This window comes from Scyliorhinus canicula, chromosome 14 (assembly GCF_902713615.1).
Source record: "Scyliorhinus canicula chromosome 14, sScyCan1.1, whole genome shotgun sequence".
In the NCBI taxonomy this organism is placed as follows: Eukaryota; Metazoa; Chordata; class Chondrichthyes; order Carcharhiniformes; family Scyliorhinidae; genus Scyliorhinus; species Scyliorhinus canicula.
In genome coordinates, this window is record NC_052159.1 from 55,217,858 (window position 1) to 55,238,588 (window position 20,731).

A 20,731-nucleotide genomic window follows, 5' to 3' on the forward strand; every position below is an offset into this window, starting at 1 on the left:
TGAATAGCTCTTTCTTTAAGCAGTAATTGCCCGTCCAACATTTTCTTGTGTTTCATTTCAGTTAAACAATGAGTCCCAACACAAATGTTGCAGCACAAACCGTAAATGTGGAACACTGTTTCTAAGATAATTTGCTGATTAGTGTTTTTTTTAAAGCAAGGCATAGTTAAGGGCTATCTTCCACTTGTCCAATTACTCAATTCCACACTTGTTCAAGATGTGGAATATTAATTGCTTTCAGATATTGTACTCATGTCCATTTTTGTGTCTGAGGAATTGGGAGCTGGTATCACCAAAACTATATGTTTTAATTTTGTTTTTCGATCATCATCAAATCAATTATACATATTACAACAGCTCAAGTGTATTTTTTCAATTAAATTGATAACTAGCTATAACTGCATTCTGTTTAATTTATTATTTTTATTTTCAGCGTAACAGTCTATGAATTCCCAGTTTTTTTCTGTGAAATGCTTTAAATGAGATTATCCCTGCAGTTTTAATGATGCTTGCTAATAAATGGAAACATCAGTTTAAAATCTTATTTAAATTAATACATTATTGTTGGCCATTAGGTACTAGCTAATTCTTTGATCATTTTGTGTATGAATCTCTCCTATTGTATGAAGTCTTTATCAACCCTTACATTGTCATTTTCAGTGCTGTTCTCTTCCCCTGTCATTTTAGCAGTTACTACTATAATGTCCTGCATTTTCAGTCTTTAAATGTATCATAAATGCCATCTCATGTTGTAAGATAAATTTTGCATTAAAATTCACAGAAGTAAAGGTTGCCAATTATCATCTTGAGTGATACAATGTTTAAAAGTAGAAGTAAGCAAATGGAAAGATAGATTTTATATTTTGTGTTCCAAATCTAATTTTGATGATTGTTTTTTTCCTGATGGATAAGCAGCTCTACTTTTCCTATTTAGAGGGAGTTTTATCTATATCATTGAGAAATTCAAAACCATTACAAAAAATATGATTCAATGTAGCTCATTTTATTGAATCATGTTTTTGTTGAAATCTTTAATATATATTTATTGCTGGGTGAGCAGGGAGCGCCTTGGAGGACTTGCTGACCCTCCATACTGAGAAGGAATTGAATCAAGAGTATTCAGGAACCTAAAACAGCTCATTATCTATTGAACTCTGTATGCCAATTCCAAGAACTTGTGCTGTTGGGCAGTAATTTCTCCTTGCTAGCTTTTCCACTGCATAATCCTTCCATTTAAACAAAAAATTGCAAAATGCCTAAGGATGTTATAGGTATGTGCCATTCTTAATGAATCATTAAGAATAAGGTGGTAGAATGTGCTCCTCAACTGTTCTGAAGGAGGTGTTGCAATCATGCAAGCAATCACAATCCGACCTGTCAAAAGTCTATGTCCCCATTACACGTTTTGGGGAATTTGATGTGAAGATTATATTTTTCAGCCAAATATTTGGGAATCATGCCATTGGAGAGATTGGAGGAATATTGCTTTTTAAAGGCTTTAATTTAACAAGGGTTGCTGATAGTGCGACTCTCCTTAATCTTCATAATGAGTCAGCAGTGTTTATATTAAAATATTGCATTGAAATGCCTTATTATCATTTGCTCTAAAATACATGATGTGGAGATGCCGGTGTTAGACTGGGGTGAGCACAGTAAGAAGTCTTACAACACCAGGTTAAAGTCCAACAGGTTTGTTTCAAACACGAGCTTTCGGAGCGCAGCTCCTTCCTCAGGTGAATGGCGAGGTATGTTCCAGAAACATTTATATAGACAAAGTCAGAGATGCTGGACAATGCTTGGAATGCAAGCATTTGCAGGTAATCAAATCATTACAGATCCAGGGAGAGGGATAATCACAGGTTAAAGAGGTGTGAATTGTCTCAAGCCAGAACAGTTGGTGGGATTTTGCAAGTCCAGGCCAGATGGTGGGGGGTGGATGTAATGCGACATGAATCCAAGATCCCTGTTGAGGCTGCACTCATGCGTGCGGAACTTAGCTATAAGTTTTTGCTGGGCAATTCTGCGTTGTCGCGTGTTCTGAAGACCGCCTTGGAGAACGCTTACCCGGTGATCAGAGGCTGAATGCCCTTGACTGCTGAAGTGTTCCCCGACTGGAAGGGAACATTCCTGCCTGGTGATTGTCGCACGATGCCTGTTCATTCGTTGTCGCAGTGTCTGCATGGTCTCGCCAATGTACCACGCTTCAGGACATCCTTTCCTGCAGCGTAAGAGGTAGACTACATTGGTCGAGTCGCACGAATATGTGCCGCGTACCTGGTGGGTGGTGTTACCACGTGTAATGGTGGTATCCAAGTCGATGATCTGGCATGTCTTGCAGAGATTGCCCTGGCAGGGTTGTGTGGTGTCGTGGTCGCTGTTCTGAAGGCTGGGTAATTTGCTGCAAACAATGGTTTGTTTGAGGTTGCGCGGTTGTTTGAAGGCCAGTAGTGGGGATGTGGGGATGACCTTGGCAAGATGTTCATCTTCATTGATGATGTGTTGAAGGCTGCGAAGAAGATGTCGTAGTTTCTCCGCCCCAGGAAAGTACTGGACGACGAAGGGTACTCTGTCAGTGGTGTCCCGTGTTTGTCTTCTGAGGAGGTCGGTGCAGTTTTTTGCTGTGGCGCGTTGGAACTGTCGATCGATGAGTCAAGCGCCATATCCCGTTCGTACGAGAGCATCTTTCAGCATCTGTAGGTGTCTGTTACGCTCCTCCTCGTCTGAGCAAATCCTGTGTATACGGAGGGCTTGTCCATAGTGGATGGCTTCTTTAATGTGTTTCGGGTGAAAGCTGGAGAAGTGGAGCATCGTGAGGTTGTCTGTGGGCTTGCGGTAAAGCAAAGTGCTAAGGTGACCATCCTTGATGGAGATGTGTGTGTCCAAGAATGCAACAGAATTTGGAGAATAGTCCATGGTGAATCTGATGGTGGGATGGAATTTATTGATCTCATCGTGTAGTTGTTTCAGTGATTCTTCGCTGTGGGTCCAAAGGAAAAAAATGTCATCGATGTATCTGGTGTATAACATCGGTTGCAGGTCCTGTGTGGTGAGGAAGTCTTGTTCAAATTTGTGCATGAAGATGTTGGCATATTGAGGTGCAAATTTGGTCCCCATGGCTGTTCCATGCATCTGGATGAAGAATTTGTTGTCGAAGGTGAAGACGTTGTGATCTAGAATGAAGCGGATGAGTTGCAGAATTGCGTCTGGAGATTGGCAGTTGTCAGTGTTGAGGACTGAGCCTGTTGCAGCAATGGCGTCGTCTAGGGTGATGCTGGTGTAGAGTGCCGAGACATCGATTGTGACGAGGAATGTTCCTGGTTCAACTGGTCCATGGGTGCTGAGTTTCAAACACGAAAGCTCGTGTTTGAAACAAACCTGTTGGACTTTAACCTGGTGTTGTAAGACTTCTTACTAAAATACATGCGCAGCAAATAAAATCATGAAGACTTTATAAAATATTCAAATCTGTTAGGATAGCTGCATATAGAAAATATATTTAATCTGCTTTCAATTTGGCCACTTTATTGAAGGTCTTCTACCCTGACATTCAAGATTAGCACTCGTGTTGTTGGAGGGTGTGTGGAGTAAATATCAGGCAAATTGTAAGAAAACCAGACATAATTTCATCTTTCATTCATTAATTAACCAGTCATCCACAAGAAAACCTTCTAGGTTTTAAGCAGCACTCCATATATTGTCTGCATTGGAAGACTGTACAAAGAACAAAGAAAATTACAGCACAGGAACAGGCCCTTCGGCCTTCCCAGCCTGCGCCGATCCAGATCCTTTATCTAAACCTGTCTCCTATTTTCCAAGGTCTACTTTCCTCTGTTCCCGCCCATTCATACACCTGTCTAGATGCCTCTTAAATGATGCTATCGTGCCCGCCTCTACCACCTCCGCTGGTAAAGCGTTCCAGGCATCCACCACCCTCTGCGTAAAAAACTTTCCACGCACATCTCCCTTAAACTTTCCCCCTCTCACCTTGAAATCGTGACCCCTTGTAACTGACACCCTTGGGAAAAGCTTGTTGCTATCCACTCTGTCCATACCTCCCATAATTTTGTAGACCTCAATCAGGTCCCCCCTCAATCTCCGTCTTTCCAACGAAAACAATCCTAATCTACTCAACCTTTCTTCATAGCTAGCACCCTCCATACCAGGCAACATCCTGGTGAACCTCCTCTGGACCCTCTCCAAGGCATCCACATCCTTCTGGTAATGTGGCGACCAGAACTGCACGCAGTATTCCAAATGTGGCCGAACCAAAGTCCTATACAACTGTAACATGACCTGCCAACTCTTGTACTCAATACCCCGGCCGATGAAGGCAAGCATGCTGTATGCCTTCTTGACCACTCTATCAACCTGCGTTGCCACCTTCAGGGTACAATGGACCTGAATCCCAGATCTCTCTGCACATCAATTTTCCCCAAGACCCTTCCATTGACCATATAGTTCGCTCTTGAATTTGATCTTCCAAAATGCATCACCTCGCATTTGCCTGGATTGAACTCCACCTGCCATTTCTCTGCCCAACTCTCCAATCTAGCTATATTTTGTTGTATTCTCTGACAGTCCTCCTCGCTATCTGCAACTCCACCAATCTTAGTATCATCTGCAAACTTGCTAATCAGACCACCTATACCTTCCTCCAGGTCATTTATGTAGATCACAAACAACAGTGGTCCGAGCACGGATCCCTGTGGAACACCACTAGTCACCCTTCTCCATTTTGAGACACTCCCTTCCACCACTACTTTCTGTCTCTTGTTGCCCAGCCAGTTCTTTATCCATCTAGCTACTACACCCTGAACCCCATACGACTTCACTTTTTCCATCAACCTGCCATGGGAAACCTTATCAAACGCCTTACTAAAGTCCATGTATACGACATCTACAGCTCTTCCCTCATCAATTAACTTTGTCACTTCCTCAAAGAATTCTATTAGGTTTGTAAGACATGACCTTCCCTGCACAAAACCATGGTGCCTATCACTGATAAGTCTATTTTCTTCAGGATATGAATAGATCCTATCCCTCAGTATCTTCTCCAACAGTTTGCCTACCACTGACGTCAAGCTCACAGGTCTATAATTCCCTGGATTATCCCTGCTACCCTTCTTAAACAAAGGGACAACATTAGCAATTCTCCAGTCCTCCGGGACCTCACCCGTGCTCAAGGATGCTGTAAAGATATCTGTTAAGGCCCCAGCTATTTCGACCCTCGCTTCCCTCAGTAACCTGGGATAGATCCCATCCGGTCCTGGGGACTTGTCCACCTTAATGTCTTTTAGAATACCCAAAACTTCCCCCTTCCGGATGACAACTTGACCGAGAGTATTTAAACATCCATCCCTAGCCTCAACATCCGTCTTGTCCCTTTCCTTTGTGAATACCGATGCAAAATACTCATTAAGAATCTCACCCATTTCCTCTGAATCCACGCATAAATTCCCTCTTTTGTCTTTAAGTGGGCCAATCCTTTCTCTAGTTACCCTCTTGCTCTTTACATGCGAATAAAATGCTTTGGGATTTTCCTTAACCCTGTTAGCCAAAGATATTTCATGACCCCTTTTAGCCCTCTTTATTGCACGTTTGAGATTCGTCCTACTTTCCCGATATTCCTCCAAAGCTTCATTTGAGTTGCCTCGATCCTATGTATGCTTCCTTTTTCATCTTAGCTAGTCTCACAATTTCACCCGTCATCCATGGTTCCCTAATCTTGCCATTTCTATATTTCATTTTCACAGGAACATGTCTGTCCTGCACTCTAATCAACCTTTCCTTAAAAGACTTCCACATTTCAAATGTGGATTTACCCTTAAATAGCTGCTCCCAATCCACATTCCCTCGCTCCTGCCGAATTTTGTTATACTCTGCCTTTCCCCAATTTAGTACTCTTCCTTTCGGACCCCTCTTGTCCTTGTCCATGAGTATTCTAAAACTTACGGAATTGTGATCGCTATTCCCAAAGTAATCACCGACTGAAACATCAACCACCTGGCCGGGATCATTCCCCAATACCAAGTCCAGTATGGCCCCTTCCCGAGTTGGACTATTTACATACTGCTCTAAAAAACTCTCCTGGATGCTCCTCACAAACTCTGCTCCATCTATGCCTCCAACACTACACGAATCCCATTCAATGTTGGGGAAGTTAAAATCTCCCATCACAACCACCCTATTGCTCTTACATTTTTCTATAATCTGTCTGCATATTTGTACCTCTACTTCATGCTCGCTTTTGGGAGGCCTGTAGTAAAGTCCCAACAATGTTACTGCACCCTTCCTATTTCTCAGCTCCACCCATATTGCCTCAGTGCTCGAATCCTCCATCATGCCCTCCTTAATCACAGCTGTCATATCATCTCTGACGAGTAATTCAACTCCTCCACCCCTCTACCTCCCTCTCTATCCCTCCTGAAGCATCTATACCCTGGGATATTCAGTTGCCAGTCCTGCCCTTCCCTCAACCAAGTCTCAGTAATACCAATAGCATCATATTCCCAGGTACTGATCCAAGCCCTAAGTTCATCTGCCTTGCCTGCTACACTTCTCGCATTAAAACAAATGCACCTCAGATCACCTTTGCGTTCATCATCTCTTCCCTGTCTACTCTTCCCCTTAGTCACATTGAGTTTATTGTCTCGTACCTTACTGGCTTTAGTTGCTGCTTCTTTACTGACCTCTAACTTCCTAATCTGGTTCCCATCCCCCTGCCACATTAGTTTAAAACCTCCCCAACAGTGTTAGCAAAAGCACCCCCTAGGACATTGGTTCCAGTCCTGCCCAGGTGTAGACCATCCGGTTTGTAATGGTCCCACCGCCCCCAGAACTGGTTCCAATGTCCCAAAAATCTGAACCCCTCCCTCCTGCACCATCTCTCAAGCCACGTATTCATTCTGACTATTCTTGAATTTCTACTCTGACTGTCACGTGGCACTGGTAGCAATCCTGAGATTACTACCTTTGAGGTCCTACTTTTTAAACTTATCTCCTAACTCCCTAAATTCTGATTGTAGGACCTCATCCCTTTTTTTACCTATATCGTTGGTGCTTATATGCACCACGACAACTGGCTGTTCACCCTTCAGTATGTCCTGCAGCCGATCGGAGACATCCCTGACCTGAGCACCCGGGAGCCAACATACCATTCGGGAGTCTCGTTTTTGACCACAGAAACGCCTGTCTACTCCCCTTACAATTGAATCCCCTATGACTATAGCCCTGCCAGTCTTTTTCCCGCCCTTCTGTGCAGCAGAGCTAGCCACGGTGCCATGAGCCTGGCTACTACTGCCTTCCCCTGGTGAGTCATCTCCCCCAACAGTATCCAAAACGGTATACCTGTTTTGGAGGGAGATGACCGCAGGGGACACCTGCACTGCCTTCCTGATCTTTCTCTGCCTTTTGGTCACCCATTCCCTGTCTCCGTCACCAATCCTAATCTGCGGTGTGACCAACTCACTGAACGTGCTATCCACGACCTCTTCAGCATCGCGGATGCTCCAAAGTGAGTCCATCCGCAACTCCAGAGCCGTCATGCGGCCTAACCGGAGCCGCAGCTGGACACACTTCCCGCACATGAAGAAGTCAGGGGCATCGGCCGCGTCCCTGAACTCCCATATTGCGCACGAGGAGCATAACACGGGTCTGGGATCTTCTGCCATTTTTACCCTTTACCTTAACTGATTACAAATATAGTATCAAATAATTAATAAGTGAAAGGAATAAAGATTTTACTTACCAATCACAATACTCACCAACACACGAAGAGTTAAATTTCTCCCAGCAACTGCTAATTGGAGCACTTTCCTTGCCAGCCAATCAGGTCACTGCTTTGCTGTGATGTCACCCTTCAAGGTAAGTTTTTAAAGAGATAAACTTACCTTCCCGACAACCACTGTTGTTTTTTTTTGGTTAGAGGAGGGGGTAGGGAGGGAAGCACTGAGGAAGTGTTTCGGGTTAAATTGTCACTTGACAACAGCCCCTTCACAAACTACCTTCAAATTAGGCTGACCGCACTGCACGTATGCAAATCTCCCCGGAACAGCCAATCAGTAGCTCCGCTCTGCTGCCCTCTGCTGGATGCTGGCTTGCACTCGAACTCCTCGGGTCTCTTTTGCAGGTACACCTTCAGATTAGGCTGACCACACTGCACGTATGCAAATCTCCCTGGAACAGCCAATCAGTAGCTCCGCTCTGCTGCCCTCTGCAGCAAATGTAGGCTTAGAACGGCACAGAGCATCATAAGCCAGCTAACAATATTGTTTTATATTTTGGTTTACCTCAGTAACCCTCAGACTAACAGTCTCCATTTCTCATTTGTGAACGTTATATTTTGTTGTGTCTTGCTTAACTAAGATTAGTTTAAAATAGGTGAACCCAACTCCCCAGATGACTCCATAGGAAAATACACTGTATGATATGGTACAGACCATAAGACCAGGAAGATTCCAGGTTACAGCAATGTCATCTGCTAGATTAGCTTGTTTTGAGAGTGACAATAAGGGCATTAGCAACAAGCTCCGTGTCTCCAGAGAATTAATGTTTTTGATCACAGTTAATCTTGCTTGAAGTGTACATGGGGCAGCAGGGTAGCATGGTGGTTAGCATAAATGCTTCACAGCTCCAGGGTCCCAGGTTCGATTCCCGGCTGGGTCACTGTCTGTGTGGAGTCTGCACGTCCTCCCCCTGTGTGCGTGGGTTTCCTCCGGGTGCTCCGGTTTCCTCCCACAATCCAAAGATGTGCGGGTTAGGTGGATTGGCCATGCTAAATTGCCCGTAGTGTCCTAATAAAAGTAAGGTTAAGGGGGGGTTGGGTTACGGGTATAGGGTGAATACGTGGGTTTGAGTAGGGTGATCATGGCTCGGCACAACATTGAGGGCCGAAGGGCCTGTTCTGTGCTGTACTGTTCTATGTTCTATGTGTGAAGTTCAAGAAAATTGAGAATGGACTTTAGCTTTAATTCCTCACATCATTGAATAGTCATCATGCTTAACGTTGGTCACACAAATGAAGAATAACCAGTTGGTTCATACATCAGTGTGATGCTGGTATTCTTAGAACCATACTCTAGCATGCTGCTGTCCCCCCTTAAAAGTGGAGGAGGGTTAGGGTGGCACTGTAGCGCAATGGTTAACACTGCTGCCTCACAGTGCTGAGGACCCAGGTTTGATCCTGGCCCCGGGCCACTGCCCATGTGGAGTTTGCACATTCTCCCCATGCCTGCATGGGTCTTGCCTCACAACCCAAACATGTGCAGGATAGGTGGATTGGCCACTCTAAATTGTCCCTTAATTTGAAAAAATTAAATTAAAAAAAGAAGTGGGGGAGGGAGAGTAGTAGTAAACATTTTTTCTGAAAATTAATTTTATGGCATGCGTAACGATCTTGGCTCTCTGAAGACAAACTGTGGAAGTCATTTGGGGAAAAAGCAAAAATAGTTTTCTACATGCGACAGCTCTTCAGCTGTTCACATCTAGAGTTTTCAGTCCTTTTTTAAGTATCCAATTACTGTTTAACTAATGCTTCCTTCATTATTCCCAAAAAGGAAATAAAATGTTTTCTGCAATCTTCTTTACCATCTTTCCATGACTTCAGCTTATTTGCCGTGTGTTCCTATAGTGTTGTGCATCAGATATTAGTCCTCTCTCACGTAGCAACGAAAATTGTGAGTGTCACCTGTTTGATTTATACTTTTAAATCAGCTAATCATAATGTAGTAATCCTTTGCATTTCAATATATTTTCAGAATGCTATGCATTGATTATTTTGTATACCTAGAACTGTAGTTAATAGAAATTCTATTGCAAAGTGTCAAATTTCAAAAATCAGCAGATTGGTCTTGCTGAGAATTCACCTTCTTTTCAGTTAGTTAGTGCAGTGATATTTCACATCTACTGGTGCCACTGTAGTTTTATTTATAGAAGTTGCAATTAAAAACTGATTAAACAGTAAAGATGTAAAGAACATAGCCAAATTTACACGATATATTTAAAAATAAATCAGATGAATTTATGCTATAGATATTGACAATTGTGCCCTGACAGCCATCCAATTCTAATTTGCTGTGTTGGTGCCTATCACCAGAAAATTGTTTTAGTTCTATAACTACCAAATCCTATTGATTGTTGGGCAGTAAAGGGGAAAAAACCATAGCAATGTGGAGGCGACACAAAACTTGGAAATGTAGTAAACAGTGTGGAGGATAGTAACAGACTTCAGGAAGACATAGACTGGTGAAATAGGTGGCCACAAGGCAGATGAAATATAGAAAAGGGAAAATGATGAGACAGTACAATTTTAAGGGGGTAGGAGACTTGGAGGTTACTTACACAAATTTCTGAAGGTGTCAGGACAAGTTCATAATTTAGTTCACTATTTAAAAAATGTAGTAGATCCATGGACTTAAAAATAGAGACATAGAGTATAAAAATAAAGCAAGTTAAGCTAAACTTGTTGAAATCAATAGTTAAGCCTTGGCTAGTGTTGTATTCAATTCTAACCTCCTTAAGCAATTCTTATGTCAAGGCCTTGCAGAGGAGATTTACTAGAATGGTACCAGAGATGAGAAGTTTCTGTTATCTGGAGAGACTAGAGAAGCTGGGATTATTCTCCTTGCAGCAGATAATGATAAGAAGAGATTTTATAGAGTAGATAAAGGGCATGATTCAACTAAATGGGAACAAAATTTGATAGCGAGCATATTGAGCCGCATGTCTCCCAGCTCTCACAGCACCTAGAACACGGTTATACAATGTCACTCGCTTTAAATAAGGCGCCTCAGCAGGGGATGAGTGGCCGAGGCCGCACATAGTCCAATTTTCGACACCGAGGAGCTCCGCTCGACGGAACTCCTCAGTATAGCGAGAGTCTCCAAAGCCCCCAATGTGACTCCCCCAAGCCCCAACACACTGTGGGAGGGTTCCCGGCCCCCCTGCAACAGCCGTCCTGGGTACTCCCGGCCAGATCAAATGCCAGCTTAGCACCTTGGCAGTGTCATCCTGACAGTGCCCCTGCAGCTGGCAGTGCCACTAGGGCACCTTAGCAGTGCCAAGCTGGCAGTGTCAGCGTGCTCAGGTGGCACCAGCAGTGTGCCCAAAAGGCACCTGGGGCCTCCAATCCCCTGGACACCCATATGAGTGCAAATCTGTCTGGTTTCCATTTGTGAGGACCAGTGCTGAACGGCACTTGCCCGAGGTCACCGAGGTATAGGGGGTGAATCCCAAAGCGTCAGATGCCTCTGGAATCAGCACGTTAAAGTGAGTCCAGTTGTCTCGCTCCAATATGCAGATTTGCTAAAAAGTGATCCGGCCCAGACATCGCAAAGTCTTGCGAGATCGCATTAGATCTCGCGAGGCGTTATGAGCCAGGTAGATCCCACGAGCGGGGTCTCCCAGATTTTATCACTGTGCTGTGGCAAGCTGCCTTTCGGGCACAGCCTGGCGGTTACATCACATCCTTTGAAAAACTATTTCCACTGGCAGGAGGTTTGGCAATTGGAGACACTAATTTAAAATAATTTGCAAAATAATGAAAATGAAGGGAATTTATTTCACTCAGTAGTACAATGTGAAGTGTACTATCTCAAGGGGTGGTGGAAGCAGATTCAATATCAACTGTCAAAAAGAAATTGAAGGCCATAACTGATAGGAAAATCATGCGGAGCCAAAAGGAAAGAGCAGGTGAGTTGGACTAATTTGTAGCTCCTCCACAGAGTTGGCATAGACATAATGTGCTGAATGGCCTCCTGTATTGCATAAGTCTGAGGCTTTCCTATATTGATCTTATTGAATCATTCAAGTTGGAGGGTCATGTTAGATGGTGATATTCTGCAAGAATAGATCATGATATTTTCACCATGAAAGCTTCACAGTGCAGTCTTTTATGTATTGCTGATAGTAGCATTAAACACACATGAAAATATTTGTCCTATAAGTTCTTCAAGTAAGAAATTATATTATAATATTTTCTTAAAATCTCAACTGATTTCCATTTCAGAAATATTTCACCAAACTATTCCACTAAAGTCTTAATCTCAACTGATTTCTATTTTGGAGCTATTTCACCAAACCATTGCACTAAATCTGTTACTCCAACCATCTGTTAAAGATATGGTTTTATTTTTAAAAATTTAATACAATAAAAATTTCGGGCAGCAGGGTAGCATGGTGGTTAGCATAAATGCTTCACAGCTCCAGGGTCCCAGGTTCGATTCCCGGCTGGGTCACTGTCTGTGTGGAGTCTGCACGTCCTCCCCCTGTGTGCGTGGGTTTCCTCCGGGTGCTCCGGTTTCCTCCCACAGTCCAAAGATGTGCGGGTTAGGTGGATTGGCCGTGCTAAAATTGCCCGTAGTGTCCTAATAAAAATAAGGTTAAGGGGGGGGTTGTTGGGCTACGGGTATAAGGTGGATACGTGGGTTGAGTAGGGTGATCATGGCTCGGCACAACATTGAGGGCCGAAGGGCCTGTTCTGTGCTGTACCGTTCTATGTTCTATGTTCTATGTTCTATGTAATACAAACCATAATTCCTGCAGTGTCCCCAATTTCTGATACTTAAATGTTATGAATCTTTTAAAATGGTTTCTGATTGGTATTCACAAGTTCTAGTATAAGTAAAATACAAAATTAAAACACATTACACAATTCGGACAAAGAAAAGACGTGGATAATCTTGGTGCTGAGGAGTGTGAGGATGTCAGTTCAACGTTGCACACACTCAAGTACTGAGTTCCTAGCCTTGACGATACTACAGTGGTAGTTTCTGACTACTAGCTGCTACCTCAGCGGGAGGGGTGAAAAAACAGGGAAGCCATTTTACTGGGCCGTTCCTATGCTCTTTCCAAAATCAGGTAACAAGAAAATATTGGTAAAAGACTTGGGATCATGTTGCCTATTGGCCTGATCAAGGAATGTAAAATTGGAGGGCGAAACAAAAAGATGAAATAGCAACTTTTTGAAAATTAAAGGTGGAATTTGAGAGTGCCATTGGTAAATTCACGACATAATGTATGCTGAAGCACATAGACATCATCTGTTTTCTCATGTTCTATGACCTCAGACAGGGCTTAGGTGAGAGCAGTATAATTGGCCTCTGTGTTTCTGGGCTCGCAAATTAGTGGGCTGCTGTTCTTAAAGTTCAAGCAGACATTAAAAATTTATAGCACTATGCAGAGAAGAGCATGGAAATCCAGGGGCCTGGAATCAATTCTGGTCTTGGGTGACTGTGTGGAGTTTGCACATTGTCCTGTGTCTGCAGCGTGCGTTTCTTCTAGGTGCACCAGGTTCCTCCCACAGTCCAAAGATGTGCAGGTTCGGTGGAATGGTCATGCTAAAAATTGCCCTGTAGTATCCAAAGATTTGCAGGTTAGGTGGGGTTACGGAGATACGGTGGGGTAATGGCACTAGGTAAGGTGGTCTTTCAGAGGATCAGTGCAGACCAAATGGATCAAATGGCCTCGTTCTGCACTGTAGGAATTTTATGGAAAGGTTCTCCTGATGTCCTGCTCAACAAAACACTTAAGATTGATTAAATTAGATATATATCCAATTTAATTATTTGTGGCTGCTGTGTTTACTGTTCAGAAGACACAGTGGCGCTAGTTGTGGTGCTTTCAGATGGGTATCGTGATGTGATAATGTGCTATATGAAAGCGACATTGCCCAAAACTCGTGACTCCCTCAATGAAACTGTCACAGATAGCATTTATGTACAGAAGTTTTAATTTGCAGTCATTTTAATTGTTTGATAATGAAACTTCCTTTCCATATGTAGGAGAAAAAGAATCCTACCTTCAAAAACAGGTGACACAATAGGTGTTTCAATTTTCAAATGGCTTTTTGTGTACAAATAGATTAGTTGTGCTTGGGACAAATTCATGATCCTCCTTTCCCATTCCATCCCATCCATGCCTTTTTGCATGGCAGATGAACCAATTAATTGATGTGGTTTTCATTAAAGTGTCTTTATTTGCATATAGCTTTGTCGCAGGAAATCATCAGTGAATTGCCCGAAGGTAAAATGACACTGTGTTCCTTATTTGGTGTACTTTTGGTATTGAAAATAAAAAAGTTGAACTTGTACATTTGCATATGACTTTCAGTATATTGCTGTTGAAAAAGCTGAATAGTACAGTATGATTTGATAAATGTTCTGTATGTGCAGCCAGTGTTATTTACAAAAATGATTCGATTTTGATACAAAAGGGCGGCATGGTGGCGCAGTGGTTAGCACTGCTGCCTCACGGCGCTGACGACCCCGGTTCGATCCCGGCTCTGAGTCACTGTCTGTGTGGAGTTTGCATGTTCTCCCTGTGTCTGCGTGGGCCTCACCCGCACAACCTAAAAAGCAGGTTAGGTGGATTGGCCATGTTAAATTGCCCCTTAATTAGGAAAGAAAAATAATTGGGTACTCTAAATTTATTATTGCTTTAATTTTTATAAGTGTTCGATATAAATTACTGCATGAGCATTAAAAATAATAAATACATTGGCATGGTGTTTCCTCTTTAGGTGCATCCTGGATGTTCAACTGAAATATGTGTCCAGTGTATTGCCCATTTTTACGATATCAGGATACAATCCAGTATCTTGCATTTCTTTCGAGTACACTTAAATATAAAATGGACATAAATTAACACATACCTGTATATCATTTAAGTCTTAAAACTCAAGTTTCAACTAATTCAGCAATCATTGATACACATTAGGCACAGATGTTTAAGAAGCTGCAATCAACAAAGCTTTCCAGTTTTTGAAGCGATTCCTGCTCATGCCATAAGCATACATTAAAGAAATGGAAAATACAAAGCAGATCTCAGTTATGTATTGTTTTTCAAACCACACAAAATTTGTAAACCGAAAAGAGCAAAAAAATGACACTGCTTCCTACTGTGCCTAGTATTCCACAAAACCTAAAAAAAACTTGAGTCTGGGGTTGGTCAGTTTTATGTGTGATGATTTGGTCATATGGAAGATTTGACGGATGGGTGTAAAAGACTTGGGCATGCTGGTAGTTATGCCTCTAACTACTTTATACTTGAATTCTCTTAAGCTATGCAATTTGTTTGCACCCCAATCGCAGGTGTAACAGCACAAATGTGAGGGAAACTCCATGCTAATCTCTCCTCTTTGTGCAACAAGATTTTTTTTTTACCTAAATGTGCCTTCAGAGAATTTGCAGATTTTTTGAATAGGGTGTTTAGATGAGTGATGGCTTACAAGTTTTTTTAAATCTAGTTTTCCTGATAAAGTATGACAATTCATTGGTGACCTGGCAAAAATTAAAACCTCCCTTTTTAGGATGCTTTGTAATCAGAATATATTGAAATGTTGCTGAATTGTTACTCCTGTCCAGAAATGATTTTGTTGTCGTATTCTTGAATATATGTATCCATTGCTAATTACTTCAGCATGTTTTAACAGTAAATATATTATTGACTACTTATGTATATATTTAAATTTGCTGTGTTTTTAGATGCGTTAAGCTTTCAGAAGTTATTGTTTTGATAAAGTATAACCACACTGATTATCTCAAATAATGCCTTGTGGAGCCGGAGTGTCCAGAGATCCGACTCTGGGATGAATTTTAATTGTGCAGTCTGGGTGTATAAAATTTACTTTTAAATTCCTGAGATGTATCAACACTGTTCAGTCATCTGTATTGATATTTTTTATTTAGTTTCTGCCTGGTAGCTTTTCCCCAAATAAATTTGAAAAATTAGATATTTCAGACATTTCTGTGAAGTGAAATTATATATTTTTATGGTCCTGCGCAGTGATATTGCGATTGCTGACCAGACAGAGACAATTAGGTAATTATCCATGCATTACTGCTATAAGTGACTAGGATTGTATTTCCGCACATAATTTATAATGAACAACGATCCTCCACTCACTGCTTTTTTTTCAACCAATAACTGCTTTTATCAAGAGACTTAGCTGCAGTTCTGTTCATGCATTTTGTTTGTTCTGGTTCTTAGTTAATTTGCTGCAAGTCCTGTCCCACCTCCAGCTGTTGTCTGGAGCAATGGTGTCAATGTATACGTGTTTAACAAGGCTGTGTGTGAGAGAAGGATCTGCACACAAGTTGTGACTTTTGTTTTGTGTTCTGTAAATTTTAAGATGAGGAGAGAGGCAGATGGAAATTAAAGGGGGTTTGGAGAGAAAATCTTCTTCATGTATTGTTGCTTTAATTTTCAAAAACATCTGGTATGTTGAGACCAACTACTTATCTTGTGTTCTGTTTAATTGGCTAGAAAAGTCGGTGCTAATTGTGCACACTTGAAGAGGCTGATTTTAATTTCAAGAGACCGGGAGGTAGACAGGTACTTTCTTTCCTCACTCTAAGTTGATTTTTTAAAAGTTGAACCTTGAATGCAAAAACTTTTGAAAGAAATAGGAGGAGAGAAAGTGGTTGAAACTGAGGAACCTCTGGCCTTGCAGTGCTGCCCCAGAGGGGTAGAGAAGCATGTGAGAGTAGATGGCAGGCTAAAGAGTAATGTGAATAACAAAGAAATAAATGAGAACATGAGGTACAGGCATTGAGTTGGTATTTTACAGGAAGCGGTAAAGGAGTGACGAGATTGTACACAGTAGGTATTAGGAAGGTGAGGGAATAGAGGGTTGTGTGAGAGGTTCAGGGAAGTATATGATGGAAGAGGAAGAAAGCTACTGAAAATGACTGTTTTCCTTGTAATTCCACAGAAGGTGTTGCCTGCAACTATTCTTAGTTAATTTCCCTCCCATACCACAAATCACCTCCCACCTCCCACTTCCCACTCTGAAAAGAAAGGGGAATAAAGAGAAACAAAAGAGACCAGAGTGAAGCCAAAGTGTTCAGAGTGGGTGAAGTAACCAAGAGAGAAACAGCAACATTAAGGCATCAGAGACTGATAAGTGTGTTACATAATCTGTGGCATGCTAGGGTATATAATGCTATGGGTTAAGCTGCTCTGTGTTCACAGACCTTAGCGCCCCAACATTGAACCTGCACCCCAGAATTCTCTCAGACTACAGACAGTAACCTGCAGTATTCCTCGACCACCCTGCATTGTCATACATATAACCTTACTAAACGGTTCCAGTTCCTAGTCTGCCTTCCCCTTCATAAGGTCTCCCAACCTCTGGCTCACGATTGCATCCAAACCCCTCGTTCCCTTTCTGCAGTTTACCATGAAGAGCTGGTCACCTCCACTTCCACACCTGGAACTCACTGAGTGCTCCCTCCTGAGTGCTTCAATCCTCCTAATTTATTCTCAGATCCTCACATTGTGCTGGTGTTGGTTTGCATATGTCCCACCTTCTACCACACAACTTTCACATACTTAATCTGTGCACCCACCTGAATGTTTGTATTTTATTCAGGGTACCCAAATACCTAGAGGCAACACGGTGGCACATTAGTTAGCACTGCTGCCCAACAGCACCAGGGACTGGTTCAATTCCAGCCTTGGGTGACTGTGTGGAGTTTGCACTTTCTCCCTGTGTGTGCGTGGGTTTCCTCCCGGTGATCCGGTTTCCTCCCACAGTCCAAAGAAATGCAGGTTAGGTGGATTGGCCATGCTAAATAGTCCCTTAGTGTCCAGAGATTGTGCATGTTAGATGCGGTTACAGGGATAAGGTGGGGGAGTGGGCCTAAGTAGGTTGTTCTTTCAAAGTGTTGGCGCAGACTCAATAGGCCGAACAGCCTCTTTTCTGCACTGTAGGAATTCTATTTTACCATTCGTTGTTAGAGTTCCAGTGAATGTTCAAGTAAATTAAAGACAGAATTTATCCCTAGAAATCATAACTTGTTTTAGGGCAATAACAAGAAATCATGTTGCTTTCAAACGTATTTGCCTTTCTAATTGTTTGAGAGCCATTGGGTGGAATTTAATATAACTGATGTGGTTTCAGCCCACCGGTTGGAGAAATTGTGGGAAACCCATTGTTTCTGAGGGGAGAACCAATCAGATTAACTAGCAGTATCAGGCAGTACCTGGGATTCATGACCCCCAGGGGATGGAAAGACGAGAGCCCTCAACCTCTGGCTAGCAACTCTACATTGTTGGCAGTGCCACTGGAGGGGTGGCTGCTACCTTAATGAACCCACAGAGAACCTAGGATTGCCAAGGGGTCCACACCATAAGTGAGTGGGGGTAGGATGAGGCTTGCAGGGGGCTGGGACAAGGGCACGTAGTCACCCTCGCCCAATTCCAGATCCCTCGATCAGGTACTAAGTGCCTTTGAAAGCAGGACACCCACACATGACCTCCCTCACCTCTCCCTAAGAGGTTTGGCGGTTTTCAAGAGGCATGTAAAAGCTGTGCCACTCGCATGTAATCCCCAAGCCACCACTAAGTTCCGATGGGCTCGGGATAATCGGTGTCAATTGACTCATGAATGAGCCTATTTGACAATCTGCATGAGTTGGTGTATTTCCCCAAGGGCCTTTTCCTGCCTCCAATTTAATTTTGAGAGGTTAAAATATAAATGTTAAGACGGCGTGCTTAGGAAAGTGTACTGGTATGATACAGTTGCCATCCCACTAAATTACCACTTTGGGGTAGAGCCCAGCACAAGTCAGCAATTTCCCTCTAGTAGGGGGGAAAGCAATCTCGGAGGCAGTCAGAACAAAGCTACCCCTGCGCATCACAGGAGTACCGCATCAAGAGTAGAATGGATGAAGAATTGGGCTTCTTGCCTTCTTCGTTGCTGTTGGTACGTGACCTGAGGAGAAGTGCAAAGGTTGGGAGAAGATATCTGAAGAAATGGTTGCACGCATGTTGTCTGACTGTTTTTATTTTTAAATATTTTTTTGTAAATATGACATGATTTAACCAATGTGTTGGTTTTGTTCCAGGAAAAAGCTATGGACAACTCAAGTCTCTGTCATTGTAGCTAATAATTGATATTTATGAATGAATGCAACCTGATACATTATTGAGCAGCTGAAATATCAAAAAATGTTACTGATCTTTGTTATTATGCAAATATGGCAGATGAATTTTAAAGATTAATTTTCTATAATAAGTAGTAGAGATCTGAAAAAGATGCACAGGCACATACCTGACTCTCAGATGTCAGGTTTATGTCCAAATGTGAGAAAGCTGAAGTTGTTTTTGCTTCCTATAGGGCGATCTGCCAGACAATCATGCAAAATTCCATGTCTTGTTTCTTTTCTTTGTGGCGGCCATGTTCTTCATCAGTTTACTATCACTCTTCAGTTATCACTGTTGGCTGGTCAGCAAAAATAGGTCCACAATAGGTAAGATGGCCATTAAACTGGTTACAACTTTGCTTTGATAATCCGAATTATATTATTGCCCCATAGTTTTACAGATGCATTGCTGCTTATGGTTATAGTTATGTAGTTAAAAAAATGATTCTTAAATATGGCTGTCCTAGTAAAATATTGGGAGATTTTCTTCAATCAATGTGGCAGTATCTTGATAAATTTGTATTACTGATTTGAAGGGAAAAGTGTACTGCTGTAAACCAAGTACTTTTTTCCCTCCAGAGGCTTTCCGTGCACCAATGTTTCGAAATGGCCCCGATAAAAATGGATTTAGCCTGGGATTTTCCAAAAATTTAGAGCAGGTGTACGGAGATCAAGGAAAATACTGGCTTCTGCCTATTTTTACAAGGTATGTTTTGTTCGGAGCTAAGGTGGAGGGCGCACATGATCAAAATGTATCATAAGAGTGTTAGTTGAGAATTTGGTAAGAGTGGGGATTTGTTTCAGAAGGGGAAGTAACTGTTTTTGCCTTGAACGTTTGGAATGCTTTGTATAAGTTTGAGGCAGTAAATATTTAAAACAAGAAACCTGTAACTAATACTTTATTAATTAAACTAGTTTAATATAACTTGTTTAAAAATAACTTTAAAAAATTAGGTAACATAATTGCATAAAACTTCAAATATTGAATTAACTGGAGGTGGCAGTGCAGGAAATGTACCATACTTGCAGCGTGCAGGAGTTTATGGGAAGCAACATGATCTCAAGCAACCATATCTGCAGTAAATGTCAACGAATTAAGGAACCTCAGCTGAGAGTTGTTGAACTGGAGTCCAAGGTTTGACCTAGGAGGCAGTCACATGACTTAGGATGGGTGGTATTTTTGATTTGGTTAGTGATTAGGGGCTGGAAGATGTGACTCTGACATGTGTTGTCTACCCAGTGCCAGGCTTAAGTACTGTTCCTCATGGCTCGAGAAGGAGGGGGAGGATCCAGTTGTCATGGTCCACATAGAGACCTGAGCCATGGATAAAATTCTTGCATAAAGTTATGGATAAAGTCATGGATAAAGTTCTGCTGAGAGAGTTTGAGGAGCTTGGACACAAATTAAGAAGTAGAACCTCAAAGAAAGTCTCTGGATTACTGCCTGAGCCATGCAGAAATTGGCATATAGATGGCAGAAGAGATAATGAATGGTCCGGTTTTGATTTACCAGAATTCTCTTTATTTTACAATGGAAGGTTGCACATTCTACCTCCTGGTTAAGAAATGAGGTACGAGGAAACTCAGAATTTGCAATCCTGACAGTAGTAGGAAAATGCTAAATCCTATCATAAAGGACGTGGCATTAGGGCACTGGAAGTTTGCTATGATTAGGCAGAGTTAATATGGTTTTATCGTGTTTGACAAATCTGTTGGAATTTTTTGAGGTTTGTAGCTAGCAGGGTAGATAAGGGAGAACCACTGGTTGTGTATATTTGGCATTTCAGAAGGCATTGTGGCAGATGTTG

The 20,731-nt window shown here is 42.2% G+C and overlaps 1 protein-coding gene across 4 annotated transcripts in view; it reads left to right on the plus strand.

Annotated features, from left to right (window-relative positions):
• LOC119977858 (palmitoyltransferase ZDHHC20-B-like) overlaps positions 1-20,731 on the plus strand; it is a 130,398-nt gene that overhangs the window by 80,404 nt on the left and 29,263 nt on the right. For 2 of the 4 annotated variants that reach the window (XM_038819116.1, XM_038819117.1), the window contains exons 8-11: positions 9,555-9,674; positions 13,984-14,019; positions 19,118-19,250; positions 19,503-19,629. In XM_038819116.1, coding sequence (XP_038675044.1) covers positions 9,555-9,674; positions 13,984-14,019; positions 19,118-19,250; positions 19,503-19,629 — 416 coding nt within the window. The remainder of the gene's footprint in view (positions 1-9,554; positions 9,675-13,983; positions 14,020-19,117; positions 19,251-19,502; positions 19,630-20,731) is intronic. The other 2 variants (XM_038819118.1, XM_038819119.1) reach the window with 2 other exon arrangements.